This window comes from Oncorhynchus mykiss, chromosome 27 (assembly GCF_013265735.2).
Source record: "Oncorhynchus mykiss isolate Arlee chromosome 27, USDA_OmykA_1.1, whole genome shotgun sequence".
Lineage (NCBI taxonomy): Eukaryota > Metazoa > Chordata > Actinopteri > Salmoniformes > Salmonidae > Oncorhynchus > Oncorhynchus mykiss.
In genome coordinates this window covers 45,667,128-45,686,875 of record NC_048591.1, presented here as the reverse complement: position 1 = coordinate 45,686,875, position 19,748 = coordinate 45,667,128, and the positions used below count along the sequence as shown (strand labels likewise).

The 19,748-nt window shown below is 44.1% G+C and overlaps 1 protein-coding gene across 1 annotated transcript; it reads left to right on the top strand.

The window, feature by feature from the left end:
• Nucleotides 1-762: 762 nt before the first annotated feature.
• stoml3a (stomatin (EPB72)-like 3a) lies at nt 763-13,375 on the top strand. Its single transcript, XM_036965046.1, has 7 exons — nt 763-817; nt 3,110-3,213; nt 7,269-7,341; nt 7,468-7,550; nt 8,290-8,493; nt 12,891-13,025; nt 13,123-13,375. Exons 1-7 carry the CDS (start codon nt 763-765, stop codon nt 13,312-13,314), a joined length of 846 nt encoding a protein of 281 aa, XP_036820941.1. The 3' UTR covers nt 13,315-13,375.
• Nucleotides 13,376-19,748: the final 6,373 nt, after the last annotated feature.

Sequence of the window (19,748 nt, the reverse complement as noted above, 5' to 3'; positions counted from 1 at the left end):
AAAGATGACACTGACTGTAGATGCTCAGAGTAAGGCAGTACAATTCCAGTCGACGAGGCCTGTGTCAGGTGATCATATCATCTTGTGCTTGGATCGAGCCCCGTTCCCCGTCCCCCCACTAGCATGGTGTCAAGATACCACCGATTAATGACAGCGCCAAAACGATATGATATAAAGATATACAATAGAATAATCACACTTCCAGGGGATTTTAATTGTGTTCGTTAATGAGCCTCTCCTCTCTTCCACACTGTATCGGGGGACTGCAGCATCAACAGAGAAACTCTCTCAGACAGAAACAGACCATTAGGGAAGAGGGTAGACCACACCCTATTGGGAGAGAGGACACAGGTAAATATCCCTACCTGTTTACCTTCCCTCCGACACACACACTCAGACTGGCAGACAGACAGACACACAACAGGCAGACACACACACACACACACACACACACACAGACAGACAGACAGACAGACAGACAGACAGACAGACAGACAGACAGACAGACAGACAGACAGACAGACAGACAGACAGACAGACAGACAGACAGACAGAGAAGGTGTTACTCTGTCCGACCAGGCTTTTGAGGAGATGTTGTTACAAATATAATTAGTTCCTAACCAGTTTTCAGTCTTTAACATTAATATTCATGTTGCTCTGAGTATTAATAGCTGCAGGTGTAGGTCATATTTCTGAAACTATTGGACTGACTGGGTTGAATAAAGGCTGAGTACAGAGCACCAGGCAGGACTAGAGAGAGACATGGTGAACCAGGGGAAGGTCCAGATCAGCAGCAGCACTGAACAGATCCTAGAAGGTACGTGGACTTTACAATTATGGAAATGGATGATTGAGACAGAGAGAGAGAGAGAGAGAGAGAGAGAGAAAGAGAGATCGTTACAACACTGTATATAGCCATAATATGACATTTGAAATGTCTCTATTCCTTTGGATTGGCAATAAAGAAGAGAAGGAGAGAGAGCGAGAGAGAAGAGGAGAGAGAGAGAAAGAAGAGGGGAGAGAGAGAGAGAGAGAGAGAGCGAGAGAAGAGGGGAGAGAACGAGAGAGAGAAAGAAGAGGGGAGAGAGAACGAGAGAGAGAAAGAGAAGAGGGGAGAGAGAGAGAAAGAGAGAGAGAGAAAGAGAAGAGGGAGAGAGAGAAAGAAGAGGGGAGAGAGAGCGAGTGAGAGAGAAAGAAGAGAGGAGAGAGAAAGAAGAGGGGAGAGAGAGAAAGAGAGAAAGGGAAGAGGGGAGAGAGAGAAAGAGAAGAGGGGAGAGAGAGAAAGAGAGAAAGAGAAGAGGGGAGAGAGAGAAAGAGAAGAGGGGAGAGAGAGAAAGAGAAGAGGGGAGAGAGAGAGAAACATTCTATACATGCAATAGAATAATATAATTTTAACAGTAGATGACATGTATATTATCAACTGAAAACATGATGAGAGTTGACCATTTTAGGAGGGATTGATTCTTTACCTAATTATCGGGTGGTATGTGTGTTTGTGTGTGTGTGTGTGCGTGCATGTGTGTACGTGCGTGTGTGGGAGCGCTCGTTGGGGGCTCTGAGGAGAAGGTGTTGCCTCACTACTAGACACAACAATGACTCAGGAGTACCAGAGACCAGAGGACATGTGAAACTAGTCACAGAGAGACCAGTGGAAATGTGATACTAGTCACAGAGAGACCAGAGGACATGTGATACTAGTCACAGAGGACCAGAGGACATGTGATACTAGTCACAGAGGACCAGAGGACATGTGATACTAGTCACAGAGAGACCAGAGGACATGTGATACTAGTCACAGAGAGACCAGAGGACATGTGAAACTAGTCACAGAGAGACCAGAAACCAGAGGACATGTGATACTAGTCACAGAGGACCAGAGACCAGAGAACATGTGATACTAGTCAGAGAGACCAGAGGACATGTGATACTAGTCACAGAGGACCAGAGGACATGTGATACCAGTCACAGAGGCCCAGAGGACATGTGAAACTAGTCACAGAGAGACCAGAAACCAGAGGACATGTGATACTAGTCACAGAGAGACCAGATGAGATGTGATACTAGTCACAGAGAGACCAGAGGACATGTGATACTAGTCACAGAAAGACCAGAGGACATGTGAAACAAGTCACAGAGAGACCAGAAACCAGAGGACATGTGATACTAGTCACAGAGGACCAGAGACCAGAGGACATGTGATACTAGTCACAGAGAGACCAGAGGACATGTGATACTAGTCACAGAGGACCAGAGGACATGTGATACCAGTCACAGAGGCCCAGAGGACATGTGAAACTAGTCACAGAGAGACCAGAAACCATAGGACATGTGATACTAGTCACAGAGAGACCAGATGAGATGTGATACTAGTCACAGAGAGACCAGAGGAAATGTGATACTAGTCACAGAAAGACCAGAGGACATGTGATACTAGTCACAGAAAGACCAGAGGACATGTGAAACTAGTCACAGAGAGACCAGAGGACATGTGATACTAGTCACAGAGAGACCAGAGGACATGTGATACTAGTCACAGAGAGACAAGAGGACATGTGAAACTAGTCACAGAGATAGAATACATTATGATACAATACCATACAATACAATACCGAACAATACAAAACAATGCTTTTGGTTGAACTGTGGACTATACCATGACATGTCGCGACTGTTTCCCAGACACATGTTAACCATAGTTAATAATCCATTCACTCTATGACTCCTTTCATTCACATGTTTGCTCTGCACTTATATTTAGCCTCACATTGAAGTGTTTTACCATGTTCTCAACCTCAAATACCTCCTACCCCTGTACAGTGATATCGTACTGGTACTCTCCTTGTATATAGCTTCAATCTTGTGTACTTTTATTTCTCGTGTTATTTTTAATTGTTCTCATTATTTTTTTTTTTAACTCTGCATCGTTGGGGAAAGGGGCTTTTAAGTAAGCGTTCCACGTTAAAAGTCTAAATTTGATTTGATTGATAAAGCTATGATACGTATATAGTCATTATCCTGTACGTATAAGTTCATATACATTTAGTTATTATAGTAGTATAAAACGTCAGTCAGACTAGCCTGTGTTGTTGGTGAATTCCTTCCTGTGTAGATAAGAGCTCTGGCTCTCTGGGATGTTGCGGCAGGCTTCTGTTCGGAATCTCTCTAATCTTCCCGGTGTTCCTCTTCCCCATCGCCATCTTCGTGTGCGTCAAGGTACAGTATACTAGTGTGTGGCAGCGTAACACCAACAGCCGAAGGATAAATATTATACGTGCCAGCAACTTTCATTTTGCTACGTTCTGGTAAATAAATAAAATAAATAAAATGATGACCGCATGAAGATAAGAAATAGATATCCCTAGATGTTGAATGCACTGAGCAGTGCCAAGGTAGAGTATGTAGAAAGTCCCTGACTGGTCTCACAGTAGTCAGTCACGCTGTCGCAACACAAAAACAATATAGACGGATTGTATTCCATCTTATTTACTGCATGAGAGAATCAATAATAATAATAATAATAATAATAATAATAATAATAATAAAAGAGAATAAATGAAAAATACTGAAGAAGTCAAAAACATTTCACTAATTGTTTTCCTGTGGACATATCAATTTAAAATTTCCATAAAGATGGGTTGTGTTTCTGTACAGCACTTTGAGATATCAGCTGATGTACGAAGGGCTTTTATAAATACATTTGAATTTTAGTCATTTACTGAAATGTAACATAACACTCTTGTCCAATGGCACCTATAATCATATATATTGACCTCTATCAAACCACACAACCCAGGATGCACCTGAAGCAAATCCCTTCTGGATGGACTGTACAACCACGCCCAGTTCCAAACAACTATTCTACCAAATCAAATCAAATTGATTTTTAAAGCCCTTCTTACATCAGCTGATATCTCAAAGTGCTGTACAGAAACCCAGCCTAAAACCCCCAAACAGCAAGCAATGCAGGTGTAGAAGCACGGTGGCTAGGAAAAACTCCCTAGAAAGGCCAAAACCTAGAAAGAAACCTAGAGAGGAACCAGGCTATGAGGGGTGGCCAGTCCTCTTCTGGCTGTGCCAGGTGGATATTATAAACCTAGAGAGGAACCAGGCTATGTGGGGTGGCCAGTCCTCTTCTGGCTGTGCCAGGTGGATATTAGAAACCTAGAGAGGAACCAGGCTATGTGGGGTGGCCAGTCCTCTTCTGGCTGTGCCAGGTGGATATTAGAAACCTAGAGAGGAACCAGGCTATGTGGGGTGGCCAGTCCTCTTCTGGCTGTGCCAGGTGGAGATTATAAACCTAGAGAGGAACCAGGCTATGTGGGGTGGCCAGTCCTCTTCTGGCTGTGCCAGGTGGAGATTATAAACCTAGAGAGGAACCAGGCTATGAGGGGTGGCCAGTCCTCTTCTGGCTGTGCCAGGTGGAGATTATAAACCTAGAGAGGAACCAGGCTATGAGGGGTGGCCAGTCCTCTTCTGGCTGTGCCAGGTGGAGATTATAAACCTAGAGAGGAACCAGGCTATGAGGGGTGGCCAGTCCTCTTCTGGCTGTGCCAGGTGGAGATTATAAACCTAGAGAGGAACCAGGCTATGAGGGGTGGCCAGTCCTCTTCTGGCTGTGCCAGGTGGAGATTATAAACCTAGAGAGGAACCAGGCTATGTGGGGTGGCCAGTCCTCTTCTGGCTGTGCCGGGTAGAGATTATAACAGAACATGGCCAAGATGTTCAAATACCCAACATCAACGTCCACAGCTGTGTGTCCTTGAGTTAAAGCTCTCAGAGCCAAGGACCCGCCTATATTTATCAAACCCTCTCTTGGTTGTCAGGAAGCTGCTGTGGCTCCTCACTGTATCTCACACTAGGGTCAGATCCTCAGACAGGATGAGATGTTAGTTTGCAGTAATTTATGGTCTAGAATCACAGGAGTATGTTGAAGCATTATTTGCATCTTGTCTCAGACTCTGAACTTCCTGGTTTCCCAGGTGTTTGGTCACATCTATCAACCCACTCTGGATCTGTCAGTGTACTGGTCTCTTTCCATGGCGGCCTCGTAGTTTAGCAGGACTGAGATGTCTCCAGCTCTCAGCTCCTCCTCTAGGGGCTATGATAGTATACTGGTCTCTTTCCATGGTGGCCTCGTAGTTTAGCAGGACTGAGATGTCTCCAGCTCTCAGCTCCTCCTCTAGGGACTATGATAGTATCTGGAAGTGATGACATCTCTCTGATCTTTTCCTCAAATCTTCTTCTTCATCATCTGCCTCGTTTGTTCCTCTTCTTCCCTCGGTGCAGTTATCCTGGCCTCCTTTTCCTCTTGTAGAAACTGATGAAGCTTCTTAAACTTCTCCTTAATCTGCCTCTCTGTGTGCTGGGCCTGGCTCTTAACGTGCTCAGCTGTTTGATCACAGGTTAGCTTCTCCTGTGAAGTCTTCAGGACAGTCTAGAGTTCCTTCTTATGGTCCTGAGCAGCCTCATCTATCGGACAGCAATCATGACTCTTATGCTTTTTTGGATGTTTGGCAAATCAAGACAGACAGACTGTTTATCCTCCAGACAGAAGAGCTTGAGTTTCTCACCGTGCTGACTGCAGAGGAGACCCTGATGAAGCTCTCTGACTCCTCTCCTGTACCTCAGACCCTGATGAAGCTCTCTGACTCCTCTCCTGTACCTCAGACCCTGATGAAGCTATCTGACTCATCTCCTGTACCTCAGACTCTGATGAAGCTCTCTGACTCCTCTCCTGTTACCTCAGACCCTGAGGAAGCTCTCCGACTCCTCTCCTGTAAGCTCTCACACCGGTTCTTTAAAACCAGGTTGCAGGGAGGATGTTGCATCAGGATTTTTCTCCTGTAGACTGGACACACCCGATAAATCCTCTCTGTTGCCAGCTGAGCTTCAGACAGGCTTTACTGGCGCTGTGAATCCTTAAAGATGTCACAGCACACAAGACAGGAGAGATCCTCGTCATGGAGAGGTTTAGACGTTACGTTCTCTCTGCCAGTAACACTACCTCCTCTTATCTGGAACGGCTTCTGAGATTAACATTCACTGTTGAGTCTGTAGAACTTGAAAATACAGTGTTGATGGTGGAGCCTCTTGGTCTCCGATTGTTGTATTGAATCTTGATTATAACATTTTTTGTAAGTCAAATTCATTGTAAAATGTAGGCTGGATAATGAATAGCTGCATACTTTTTTTGTTACAGTCGTGTCGTGAACTTTACTCCTTCCTGATCAAAATGGTTGTATTCCTTAGTGAACACTAGACAAATTACATAAAACGTTGAGGAGCGGACCTATAAGGGGCGGACCTATAAGGGGCGGACCTATAAGGGGCGGACCTATAAGGGGTGGACCTATGGTATGAGGGTTGGACCTATAAGGGGCGGGCCTATAAGGGCTGGACCTATGGTATGAGGGTTGGACCTATAAGGCGTGAACCTATAAGGGGCGGACCTATAAGGGGTGGACCTATGGTATGAGGGTTGGACCTATAAGGGGCGGACCTATAAGGGGTGGACCTATAAGGGGCGGGCCTATAAGGGGTGGACCTATGGTATGAGGGTTTGACCTATAAGGCGTGAACCTATAAGGGGCGGACCTATAAGGGGCGGGGACCTATGGTATGAGGGTTGGACCTATAAGGCGTGAACCTATAGGGGCGGACCTATAAGGGGCGGGGACCTATGGTATGAGGGTTTGACCTATAAGGCGTGAACCTATAAGGGGCGGACCTATAAGGGGTGGACCTACAAGGGGTGGACCTATAAGGGGCGGGCCTGTAAGGCGTGAACCTATAAGGAGCGGACCTATAAGGGGCGGGGACCTATGGTATGAGGGTTGGACCTATAAAGCGTGAACCTATAGGGGCGGACCTATAAGGGGCGGGGACCTATGGTATGAGGGTTGGACCTATAAGGCGTGAACCTATAGGTGGACCTATGGTATGATGGTTGGACCTACAAGGGGTGGCTATGGTTTGAGGGTTGGATCTATAAGGGGTGGACCTATGGTTTGAGGGTTGGAGCTATGGTATGAGGGGTGGGGCTATGGTATGAGGGGTGGGGCTATGTTATGAGGGGAGGAGCTATGGTATGAGGGGAGGAGCTATGGTATGACGGGAGGATCTCTCTGCAAACGTCACAAGCATAGTTCTCTGGAGTTGTGTCATCTAGTCACCCATTTTATAGCCCTGATATGGCATCATGGGACATGATATAACCAACGTAAAACAAAATGGTTTCGTGTCACCCTGTATTTTTTTTGACTATCTAGATTGTAAAGGAGTATGAGCGAGCGGTCATTTTCAGACTTGGACGCATCGCGGACAAGAAGCCGAAAGGACCAGGTGAAATATTACCACAGCAATCAATACACCTCACTCAATATGGCCTACAGTACAGTACAGCACACACACTGTGACATGCCTTTGAAACTGTTGATAAAACATCCTTCTCTTCGGTCTCCTCTGTAGGGATCTTCTTTGTACTACCCTGTACTGACACTTTCGTGAAGGTGGACTTGAGGACTGTGTCTTTTGACATTCCACCCCAAGAGGTACTGAACACATCTACCTCAAATACCTCATACCACTGTTGTACAGTGAGGACTGTGTCATGTACATCTTCGTGTTTTCTGCACCAATGACAGCGTATATCAGGGCTCTCCAACCCTGTTCCTGGAGAGATACCGTCCCTAAAACCTACAGGAGGGTGTCTCTCCGGGAGCATGGTTGGAGTATAAACCTACAGGAGGGTTTCTCTCCAGGAACAGGGTTGGAGTTAAAACCTACAGGAGGGTTTCTCTCCAGGAACAGGGTTGGAGTTAAAACCTACAGGAGGGTATCTCTCCGGGAGCATGGTTGGAGTATAAACCTACAGGAGGGTTTCTCTCCAGGAACAGGGTTGGAGTTAAAACCTACAGGAGGGTTTCTCTCCAGGAACAGGGTTGGAGTTAAAACCTACAGGAGGGTTTCTCTCCAGGAACAGGGTTGGAGTTAAAACCTACAGGAGGGTGTCTCTCCAGGAACAGGGTTGGAGTTAAAACCTACAGGAGGGTGTCTCTCCAGGAACAGGGTTGGAGTTAAAACCTACAGGAGGGTATCGCTCCAGGAACAGGGTTGGAGAGCCCTGGATCCTAATCAGTTCACTTTGACTGTCCAGGTATTGGTAGATTAAGGTTGTAAAGTGCACAAGCAATACATACCAATATCCTTCCAAGACCCCACCACATCCCTTTATCAGAATGCAATTCATTCAGTATAAACTCACCTCTTGCCCACTTCTCTTCTGTCCAGATCCTGACCAAAGACTCAGTGACGGTGTCTGTAGACGGGGTGGTGTATTTCCGTGTGTACTGCCCCATCTCTGCTGTAGCTAACGTGTCCAACGCCCACTCCTCCACCCGTCTCCTCGCCCAGACCACCCTGAGGAACGTCCTGGGAACCAAGAACCTGGCTGAGCTGCTGTCTGACCGCGAGGGAATCTCACACAACATGCAGGTAGGAAGCCCTGGAGCTTAGAACTATAGAACCATATAACTAAGAACAGTAGAATTAGGCTGATCTGCTGACTGACCGCAAGGGAATCTCACACAGCATGTCGGTACGGAACACAGAGCTGTAGAACCTAGAACTGTAGAACCGAGTGTCACGATCGTCGTTATGAGCGGACCAAGGCGCAGCGTGATTGAAGTTCCACATCTTTATTACGGTGAAACTTTAAACAAAAACAATAAACCAATAACGAACTGTGAAAGTAGTGATGCACAAACACAAAACAATATCCCACAAACACAGGTGGGAAAAATGGCTACCTAAATAGGATCCCCAATTAGAGGCAACGATTACCAGCTGCCTCTAATTGGGAACCATACAAAACACCAACATAAAAATATTGAACTAGAACACCCCCCTAGTCACGCCCTGACCTACTACACCATAGAGAACCAAGGGCTCTCTATGGTCAGGGCGTGACACCGAGAACTGCAGAACTGCAGAACTGTAGAACTGTAGAACAACCAGGACAGCATCTCCCACAGCATGCAGGTGGCAGACAGTCTGGGAGTAATACAGGCACAGTGATTGGTTGGTTTGGTTAATTCATATTAGACAAAACTGAAAACACTTTGTGATGGGAATGCACAATCAAGACAAGTATGTTTACTATGTGCAATGAAACAAACCTCATCATGGCATCATGCTTTCTACTATCCAGTTACCTACAGTGGATGAATAGAGCCTAATCTCACATCAAATTTAACTGGTTATGGTATCCAGTTACCTACTGTGGATGAATAGATCCTAATCTCACATCAAACTCAACTGGTTATGGTATCCAGTTACCTACTGTGGATGAATAGATCCTAATCTCACATCAAACTCAACTGGTTATGGTATCCAGTTACCTACTGTGGATGAATAGAGCCTAATCCCACATCAAACTCAACTGGTTATGGTGGGGTGGGGGGGGGGGGGTCCAAAATAGGGGCGGTTTGAGTGGTTTGTTATTGGGCACGGGAGGATTGAGTGGTATGTTATTGGGCACGGGAGGGTTGAGTGGTTTGTTATTGGGCACAGGTGAGGGTTGAGTGGTTTGTTATTGGGCACAGGGGAGGGTTGAGTGGTTTGTTATTGGGCACAGGGGAGGGTTGAGTGGTTTGTTATTGGGCACAGGGGAGGGTTGAGTGGTTTGTTATTGGGCACAGGGGAGGGTTGAGTGGTTTGTTATTGGGCACAGGGGAGGGTTGAGTGGTTTGTTATTGGGCACAGGGGAGGGTTGAGTGGTTTGTTATTGGGCACAGGGGAGGGTTGAGTGGTTTGTTAAAGGGCACAGGGGAGGGTTGAGTGGTTTGTTAAAGGGCACAGGGGAGGGTAGAGTGGTTTGTTATTGGGCACAGGGGAGGGTTGAGTGGTTTATTATTGGGCATGGGAGGGTTGAGTGGTTTGTTATTGGGCACAGGGAGGTTTGAGTGGTTTGTTATTGGGCACAAGGGAGGGTTGAGTGGTTTATTATTGGGCTTAGGAGGGTTGAGTGGTTTGTTATTGGGCACGGGAGGGTTGAGTGGTTTGTTATTGGGCACGGGAGGGTTGAGTGGTTTGTTATTGGGCACAGGGGAGGGTTGAGTGGTTTGTTATTGGGCACAGGGGAGGGTTGAGTGGTTTGTTATTGGGCACAGGGGAGGGTCGAGTGGTTTGTTATTGGGCACAGGGGAGGGTTGAGTGGTTTCTTATTGGGCACAGGAGAGGTTTGAGTGGTTTGTTATTGGTCCAAGGGGGAGGGGGAGTGGTTTGTTATTGGGCATAGGGGAGGGTTGAGTGGTTTGTTATTGGGCACGGGAGGGTGAGTGGTTTGTTATTGGGCACGGGGGAGGGTTGAGTGGTTTGTTATTGGGCAATGGAGGGTTGAGTGGTTTGTTATTGGGCACGGGGGAGGGTTGAGTGGTTTGTTATTGGGCACAGGGGAGGGTTGAGTGGTTTGTTATTGGGCACAGGGGATGGTTGAGTGGTTTGTTATTGGGCATAGGGGAGGGTTGAGTGGTTTGTTATTGGGCATAGGGGAGGGTTGAGTGGTTTGTTATTGGGCACAGGGGAGGGTTGAGTGGTTTGTTATTGGGCACAGGGGAGGGTTGAGTGGTTTGTTATTGGGCACAGGGGAGGGTTGAGTGGTTTGTTATTGGGCATAGGGGAGGGTTTAGTGGTTTGTTATTGGGCACAGGGGAGGGTTGAGTGGTTTGTTAAAGGGCACAGGGGAGGGTTGAGTGGTTTGTTATTGGGCACAGGGGAGGGTTGAGTGGTTTGTTATTGGGAACAGGGGAGGGTTGAGTGGTTTGTTAAAGGGCACAGGGGAGGGTTGAGTGGTTTGTTATTGGGCACAGGGGAGGGTTGAGTGGTTTGTTATTGGGAACAGGGGAGGGTTGAGTGGTTTGTTATTGGGCATAGGGGAGGGTTGAGTGGTTTGTTATTGGGTACAGGGGAGGGTTGAGTGCGTTTTCTTCCCCGGTTAACATTCACTCTTCTACTGGTTTTACTATATAATGTCTTCCATCCTAGTCACATTTCCTCATCTGCTTGCTCCTCCTCTATATCAAGGTTCTTCGCTTATGACCTCGGCTTTTCCATGTGCTTATTTTATTTTTTTACCACAGATAAATATAGTCCACCAGTCTAACGATCTATCCTGCCCTCTATCCACCATTCATAGTGACAATATAGTCTACCAGTCTAATTGTCTATCCTGCCCTCTATCCACTGTTCATAGTGACAATATAGTCTACCAGTCTAACTGTCTATCCTGTCACTTTATCCACCATTCATAGTGACAATATAGTCTACCAGTCTATCCTGCCCTCTATCTACCATTCATAGTGACAATATAGTCTACCAGTCTAACGGTCTATCCTGCCCTCCATCCACCATTCATAGTGACAATAGTGGTAGGTGGATAGTTTGTCCAGATCTGCAATAGACTAACTAACAATAAATACCACACATCCATTTTCAATATGAACCAATAAGAACAGTGAAGAGATGAAACACACAGGCCAGAAAGCTCCCCTATTGATCGTGTTTAGGGACAATACAATTATCCTACCTGGACTATAGTAGCCTACAACACCACAATACAATTATCCTACCTGGACTATAGTAGCCTACAACACCACAATATAATTAATAACTATTATTGTTTTCAAGTGAGACCAAAATTATACTCTAGGCTGCAGTGAAAATGGCATTTGAATAATTTGATTTTGAATCCGAGCAATGTTCCAACATCTAGTGGAAAGCCTTCCCAGAAGAGTGGAGGCTGTTATAGCAGCAATGTTCCAACATCTAGTGGAAAGCCTTCCCAGAAGAGTGGATGCTGTTATAGCAACAATGTTCCAACATGTAGTAGAAACCTTCCCAGAAGAGTGGAGGCTGTTATAGCAGCAATGTTCCAACATCTAGTGGAAAGCCTTCCCAGAAGAGTGGAGGCTGTTATAGCAGCAATGTTCCAACATCTAGTGGAAAGCCTTCCCAGAAGAGTGGATGCTGTTATAGCAACAATGTTCCAACATGTAGTAGAAACCTTCCCAGAAGAGTGGAGGCTGTTATAGCAGCAATGTTCCAACATCTAGTGGAAAGCCTTCCCAGAAGACTGGAGGCTGTTATAGCAGCAATGTTCCAACATCTAGTGGAAAGCCTTCCCAGAAGACTGGAGGCTGTTATTGCAGCAATGTTCCAACATCTAGTGGAAAGCCTTCCCAGAAGAGTGGAGGCTGTTATAGCTGCAAAGGGGGGACCCCCTCCATATTAATGCCCATGATTTTGGAATGAGATGTTCGACGAGCAGGTGTCCACATATTTTTGGTCATGTAGTGTATTTTATATAATTATAAATATCAACATGTTTTATTCCCCCTCTAGCTGATAACTGTCTGCATCTGGCTCTGATCATGAAGTAATGAAACAGTCAGGAAGAATGAGCTCATCTGTGGTTGTCGGCGAACCCTCAACCTTCTGGCTGTAGCCCTGCGTGGCATCAACTGTGCCACAAAGCACATCCTTGTTTAAAGGCCACAGGATTGCTACAGTTATTGTTATTTGTGGTCTTCAACATTATTTTGAGTTATTTCTATGAGGAGGAGGGTGTTTAATTCATGTGACAGTACAAGGGGAGGGTCAAGTGACAATATTTTTATAGTTGGGGAAGGGGGGGGGGTGCATTTATTTTAAATACACCCTGACCAGTACATTTCGATCTGTCCCTTACCTGTTGTGGACGAATAGAGCCTAATCCCACATCGAACTCACCTGTTCTGGACAAATACACTAGTAGGTGTAGCTATTTCATTAGCTGTATAATAGCTCTGGCCTGGCTAATGTTTCTCTGCCCCCCCCCCCCCCCTCCTTCATAGGAGTCTCTGGACGAGGCCACTGACCCGTGGGGTATCAAGGTGGAGCGTGTGGAGATTAAAGACGTGAAGCTGCCCCACCAGCTGCAGAGAGCCATGGCTGCAGAGGCAGAAGCCAGCCGTGAGGCCAGGGCGAAGGTGAGGAGACACTGTAGAGGACAGTCAACTGAGATGTGAAATCAATACACTCATTTAATGGTAAATGTTTTCAACAATCTTGTCCCTCTTTCTCTAGGTGATAGCAACGGAGGGGGAGATGAACGCCTCTCGGGCCCTGAAGGAGGCGTCTCTAGTGATCGCTGGGTCTCCATCAGGCCTCCAGCTGAGATACCTCCAGACCCTCACCACCATCGCTGCGGAGAAGAACTCCACCATCATCTTCCCTCTGCCCATGGACATGGTCAGCCACTTCATGCAGAGGAAATGAGGGGTCTAAGAGGCAGTGTTGCATCTTCCTTCCCCTTTTGCCCTCCTTCACAGATATGATAGGACTGGATAGGTGAAAGTAACATGGCAGAAATGGCTGCTATTTTATACCTATCCAGGAAGTGAAATGGCTGTTATTTATACCTATCCAGGAAGTGAAATGGCTGTTATTTATACCTATCCAGGAAGTGAAATGGCTGTTATTCACACCTACCCAGGAAGTGAAATGGCTGTTATTCACACCTATCCAGGAAGTGAAATGGCTGTCATTCACACCTATCCAGGAAGTGAAATGGCTGTTATTCACACCTACCCAGGAAGTGTAATGGCGGTTATTCACCCCTATCCAGGAAGTGAAATGGCATACGCATTATGTTGTAGAGCCATCCGCACGGTCTAATTTATACTAGAGTACATAACTGCTATATCTGTGGGGGAAAAAAGCAAACACTATATTTACAAAGTCTTATTTTTCCCCCGTTATATTTTAATACTTCAATCCAAAGTGCCACATATACAGACATTAGTGTCTCGTAATAAAAACCACAATGTTTAACTTCTACCATCCAAACAAATATGAAACCAAGTTCTTTATAAAAAATAAACAACGCAAAATAAAACACTTATTGAAGAGACATGCTTTCATATCAACAACATGGCAGAACCTGTGCTGGAGAAGAATTCCATACAATCTGTACAACAAAATTAATATAAAATATTAATATCACGTAAAACAATAGCAATTAACTAAGGTATCAACATCAACATGTGAGACACCAACCCCTCATTAGATATGCATCTACTGGGAACCCAACCTTCTGTTCTAGAATGGAAGGAACATTAAAGAGTTCTAGAGTACATCTACTGGGAACCCAACCTTCTGTTCTAGAATGGAAGGAACATTAAAGAGTTCTAGAGTACATCTACTGGGAACCCAACCTTCTGTTCTAGAATGGAAGGAACATTAAAGAGTTCTAGAGTACATCTACTGGGAACCCAACCTTCTGTTCTAGAATGGAAGGAACATTAAAGAGTTCTAGAGTACATCTACTGGGAACCCAACCTTCTGTTCTAGAATGGAAGGAACATTAAAGAGTTCTAGAGTACATCTACTGGGAACCCAACCTTCTGTTCTTTGAATGGAAGGAACATTAAAGAGTTCTAGAGTACATCTACTGGGAACCCAACCTTCTGTTCTTTGAATGGAAGGAACATTAAAGAGTTCTAGAGTACATCTACTGGGAACCCAACCTTCTGTTCTAGAATGGAAGGAACATTAAAGAGTTCTAGAGTACATCTACTGGGAACCCAACCTTCTGTTCTTTGAATGGAAGGAACATTAAAGAGTTCTAGAGTACATCTACTGGGAACCCAACCTTCTGTTCTAGAATGGAAGGAACATTAAAGAGTTCTAGAGTACATCTACTGGGAACCCAACCTTCTGTTCTAGAATGGAAGGAACATTAAAGAGTTCTAGAGTACATCTACTGGGAACCCAACCTTCTGTTCTAGAATGGAAGGAACATTAAAGAGTTCTAGAGTACATCTACTGGGAACCCAACCTTCTGTTCTAGAATGGAAGGAACATTAAAGAGTTCTAGAGTACATTGGTCACAATGGTCACGTCCGCAAGACATAGATCAATCAATGCACTTCCAAACCTGACAGAACAGTACGTTTCAGATAAATCTCCCTATGTAACCAACCAGTTACTAACCCAGTTACTATCGGCCTTTAGCCTGAAGGGTTAACCTTCCTTGACCTTTTCCCTATGTAACCAACCAGTTACTGAGCTATCAGCCTTTTAGCTCAAAGGGCTAACCTCTGGTAAGGGTATCTGGGGAGGCATCGTCTCCTCTGCAGCCATGCAGTCAAACTACTCTAGTTCTACTATGTCTATATCTATATCTAGGTAGATATCATCATCATTCAGATATCGGTGTCAGTCTGCTTCAAATGATTACATTGACACAGTGTAAATAGGACATTCTGTACAAGGGGAAGTGGTGGTTTTCTACACCACATCATCTAACTCTGAAGCAACTAATATTATGTTATTTTTTTACATTGCTAAGTGTTGTTAAACATATCCTTAAAAGTAAAAAATAATAAATACTGTTATGATACTTTACATCCGGTGGACATTTTACAACGTGGTTTAAATATGTTGTGTCACAACACAAAAAACCCACAACAACAAAATAAACCTAAAATAACATATTTAAAAATTATGAATAAATGTCAAATAAAATGTTTAAATGAATAAATGGCAGTCTCTTGGCTTTCTGTTATGAGTCGTGAATTTCCTTCAAGACCTGAGATTGATCTCTGATTTGAGACAAGAGGTATCACAGTTCAATACAATGAATACAATGGTTCCTGTTTTACAATATTCATCGTGAATAATCATTCATAAATCATACTCCATTGAACAATTTTTTTTTTCTCCCACACTAGACTTCCTGGTTAGCTAGTATTATGACACGATAAAAGATCCAGTCGGATGGAGAAAAATGAGAATGAAAGTCACGATGGGATTTTCCACAGCTGCCTAGATGTCACTTGTGGATCTCAAAAACAAAAACAAAATGTTTTGACTCACACAGAGGCGCAAGGCTACACAAAAAGAAAGCAAATCCATTTTTTTTTTTTTGAGTTGATCGCAAAGAGATGCAACGATAAGTACACTTGGACAGAGAGTGACAACAAGAGTAGATTCACCATGGTTACAATGAGTAAATAAATAAATAACAGACTGGTACCAGAACATTCTTCTAGAACGTTCACTTCAGATCAGTAAATGTATCCCGGGAGGTTTGCCTCATCATTGGCTGAATTTACACAGGATAACCCAATTCTGATATTCTATTCACTAATTGTCTTTTGTCCAATCAGATCAGTTCATTTGTCAATAATAGTGCAAAATATCAGAATGGACTGCCTGTGTAAACACAGCCACTAAAGATCAGAATGGGCTGCCTGTGTAAACACAGGCACTAAAGATCAGAATGGGCTGCCTGTGTAAACACAGCCACTAAAAGATCAGAATGGGCTGCCTGTGTAAACACAGCCACTAAAGATCAGAATGGGCTGCCTGTGTAAACACAGCGTTCTAAAGATCAGAATGGGCTGCCTGTGTAAACACAGCGTTCTAAAGATCAGAATGGGCTGCCTGTGTAAACACAGCCACTTGCAGGATCACAGACCTAACTAATACAGACGTAATAAATGCAGGCATCATCAGTGCTAAGGCCTGGGGCAGCAGGAAAACAACTATGATACTAAGGTAACCCGTACATCAATCTGGATCAACTCCTTAGCCTTTTCAATGTGATTCTCAACACGTCAGTACCATTCAGAGAGTGGTAGGTCACATGTTCAATGTATTTCAAGGGGACATGTATGTTATGCCACAGGGTTCGCCTCAGAACTCATTAATCCATCATGCTTAATGACGTACGGAGTGGGAACACTACACATGGCTTTTCCTTCAAGGGACCTGAATGGGAGTACAGGGCGCGCTCTATCTTCTATCCACCACAGAGTCTCTTCTATCAACCACAGAGTCTCTATCTTCTATCAACCAGAGTCTCTATCTTCTATTCAACCACAGAGTCTCTATCTTCTATTCAACCACAGAGTCTCTATCTTCTATTCAACCACAGAGTCTCTATCTTCTATTCAACCACAGAGTCTCTATCTTCTATTCAACCACATAGTCTCTATCTTCTATTCAACCACAGAGTCTCTATCTTCTATCAACCACAGAGTCTCTATCTTCTATCAACCACAGTCTCTATCTTCTATTCAACCACCGAGTCTATATCTTCTATCAACCACAGAGTCTCTATCTTCTATCAACCACGGAGTCTCTATCTTCTATTCAACCACCGAGTCTATATCTTCTATCAACCACAGTCTCTATATTCTATCAACCACAGAGTCTCTATCTTCTGTTCAACCCCAGTCTCCATCTTCTATTCAACCACAGAGTCTCTATATTCTATCAACCACACTCTATCTTCTATCAACCACAGTCTCTATCTTCTATTCAACCACAGAGTCTCTATATTCTATCAACCACAGAGTCTCTATCTTCTATCAACCACAGTCTCTATCTTCTATTCAACCACAGAGTCTCTATCTTCTATCCAACCACAGAGTCTCTATCTTCTATCAACCACAGAGTCTCTATCTTCTATCAACCACAGAGTCTCTATCTTCTATCCAACCACAGAGTCTCTATCTTCTATCAACCACAGAGTCTCTATCTTCTATCAACCACAGAGTATCTATCTTCTATCCAACCACAGAGTCTCTATCTTCTATCAACCACAGAGTCTCTATCTTCTATTCAACCACAGAGTCTCTATCTTCTATTCAACCACAGAGTCTCTATCTTCTATCCAAACACAGAGTCTCTATCTTCTATCCACCACAGAGTCTCTATCTTCTATTCAACCACCGAGTCTATATCTTCTATCAACCACAGAGTCTCTATCTTCTATAAACCACAGAGTCTCTATCTTCTATCAACCACCGAGTCTATATCTTCTATCAACCACCGAGTCTATATCTTCTATCAACCACCGAGTCTCTATCTTCTATCAACCACAGTCTCTATCTTCTATTCAACCACAGAGTCTCTATCTTCTATTCAACCACAGAGTCTCTATCTTCTATCAACCACACAGTCTCTATCTTCTATTCAACCACAGAGTCTCTATCTTCTATCAACCACCGAGTCTATATCTTCTATCAACCACCGAGTCTATATCTTCTATCAACCACCGAGTCTATATCTTCTATCAACCACAGAGTCTCTATCTTCTATCAACCACGGAGTCTCTATCTTCTATTCAACCACCGAGTCTATATCTTCTATCAACCACAGTCTATATCTTCTGTTCAACCCCAGAGTGTCTATCTTCTATTCAACCACAGAGTCTCTATCTTCTATCAACCACCGAGTCTATATCTTCTATCAACCACCGAGTCTATATCTTCTATCAACCACCGAGTCTATATCTTCTATCAACCACCGAGTCTATATCTTCTATCAACCACAGAGTCTCTATCTTCTATCAACCACAGAGTCTCTATCTTCTATTCAACCACAGAGTCTCTATCTTCTATCAACCAGAGTCTCTATCTTCTATTCAACCACAGAGTCTCTATCTTCTATCAACCACACAGTCTCTATCTTCTATCAACCACAGAGTCTCTATATTCTATCAACCACAGAGTCTCTATCTTCTATTCAACCACAGAGTCTCTATCTTCTATCAACCAGAGTCTCTATCTTCTATTCAACCACAGAGTCTCTATCTTCTATTCAACCACAGAGTCTCTATCTTCTATCAACCACAGAGTCTCTATCTTCTATTCAACCACAGAGTCTCTATCTTCTATCAACCACAGAGTCTCTATCTTCTATCAACCAGAGTCTCTATCTTCTATTCAACCACAGAGTCTCTATCTTATATTCAACCACAGAGTCTCTATCTTCTATCAACCACAGAGTCTCTATCTTCTATTCAACCACAGAGTCTCTATCTTCTATCAACCACAGAGTCTCTATCTTCTATCAACCACAGAGTCTCTATCTTCTATTCAACCACAGAGTCTCTATCTTCTATTCAACCACAGAGTCTCTATCTTCTATTCAACCACAGAGTCTCTATCTTCTATCAACCACAGAGTCTCTATCTTCTATTCAACCACAGAGTCTCTATCTTCTATCAACCAGAGTCTCTATCTTCTATTCAACCACAGAGTCTCTATCTTCTATCAACCACAGAGTCTCTATCTTCTATCAACCACAGAGTCTCTATCTTCTATTCAACCACAGAGTCTCTATCTTCTATCAACCACAGAGTCTCTATCTTCTATCAACCACAGAGTCTCTATCTTCTATTCAACCACAGAGTCTCTATCTTCTATCAACCAGAGTCTCTATCTTCTATTCAACCACAGAGTCTCTATCTTCTATCAACCACAGAGTCTCTATCTTCTATTCAACCACAGAGTCTCTATCTTCTATTCAACCACAGAGTCTCTATCTTCTATCAACCACAGAGTCTCTATCTTCTATCAACCACAGAGTCTCTATCTTCTATTCAACCACAGAGTCTCTATCTTCTATTCAACCACAGAGTCTCTATCTTATATTCATGTGCAACACTTTAATTTCAAAAAGAGGCAACCAGAGGTGTGCTTGCACTTCTTTGACAACAGTTAGTCAAACCTTTCGCTAGACACAATCCACTTCAATTAATTTTCCTACTGACATACTGTATGACCGTCTGGGTGGGTGGGAGTCCCTAAGAATGGGGATACCCCACAAGCAGGTCGTCGGGAACAAAACAGGAAGACAGCTACACCACCATGCTTTACAGTGAGCGAGATCCTTGGTTACAAATGTTACAAATGTCA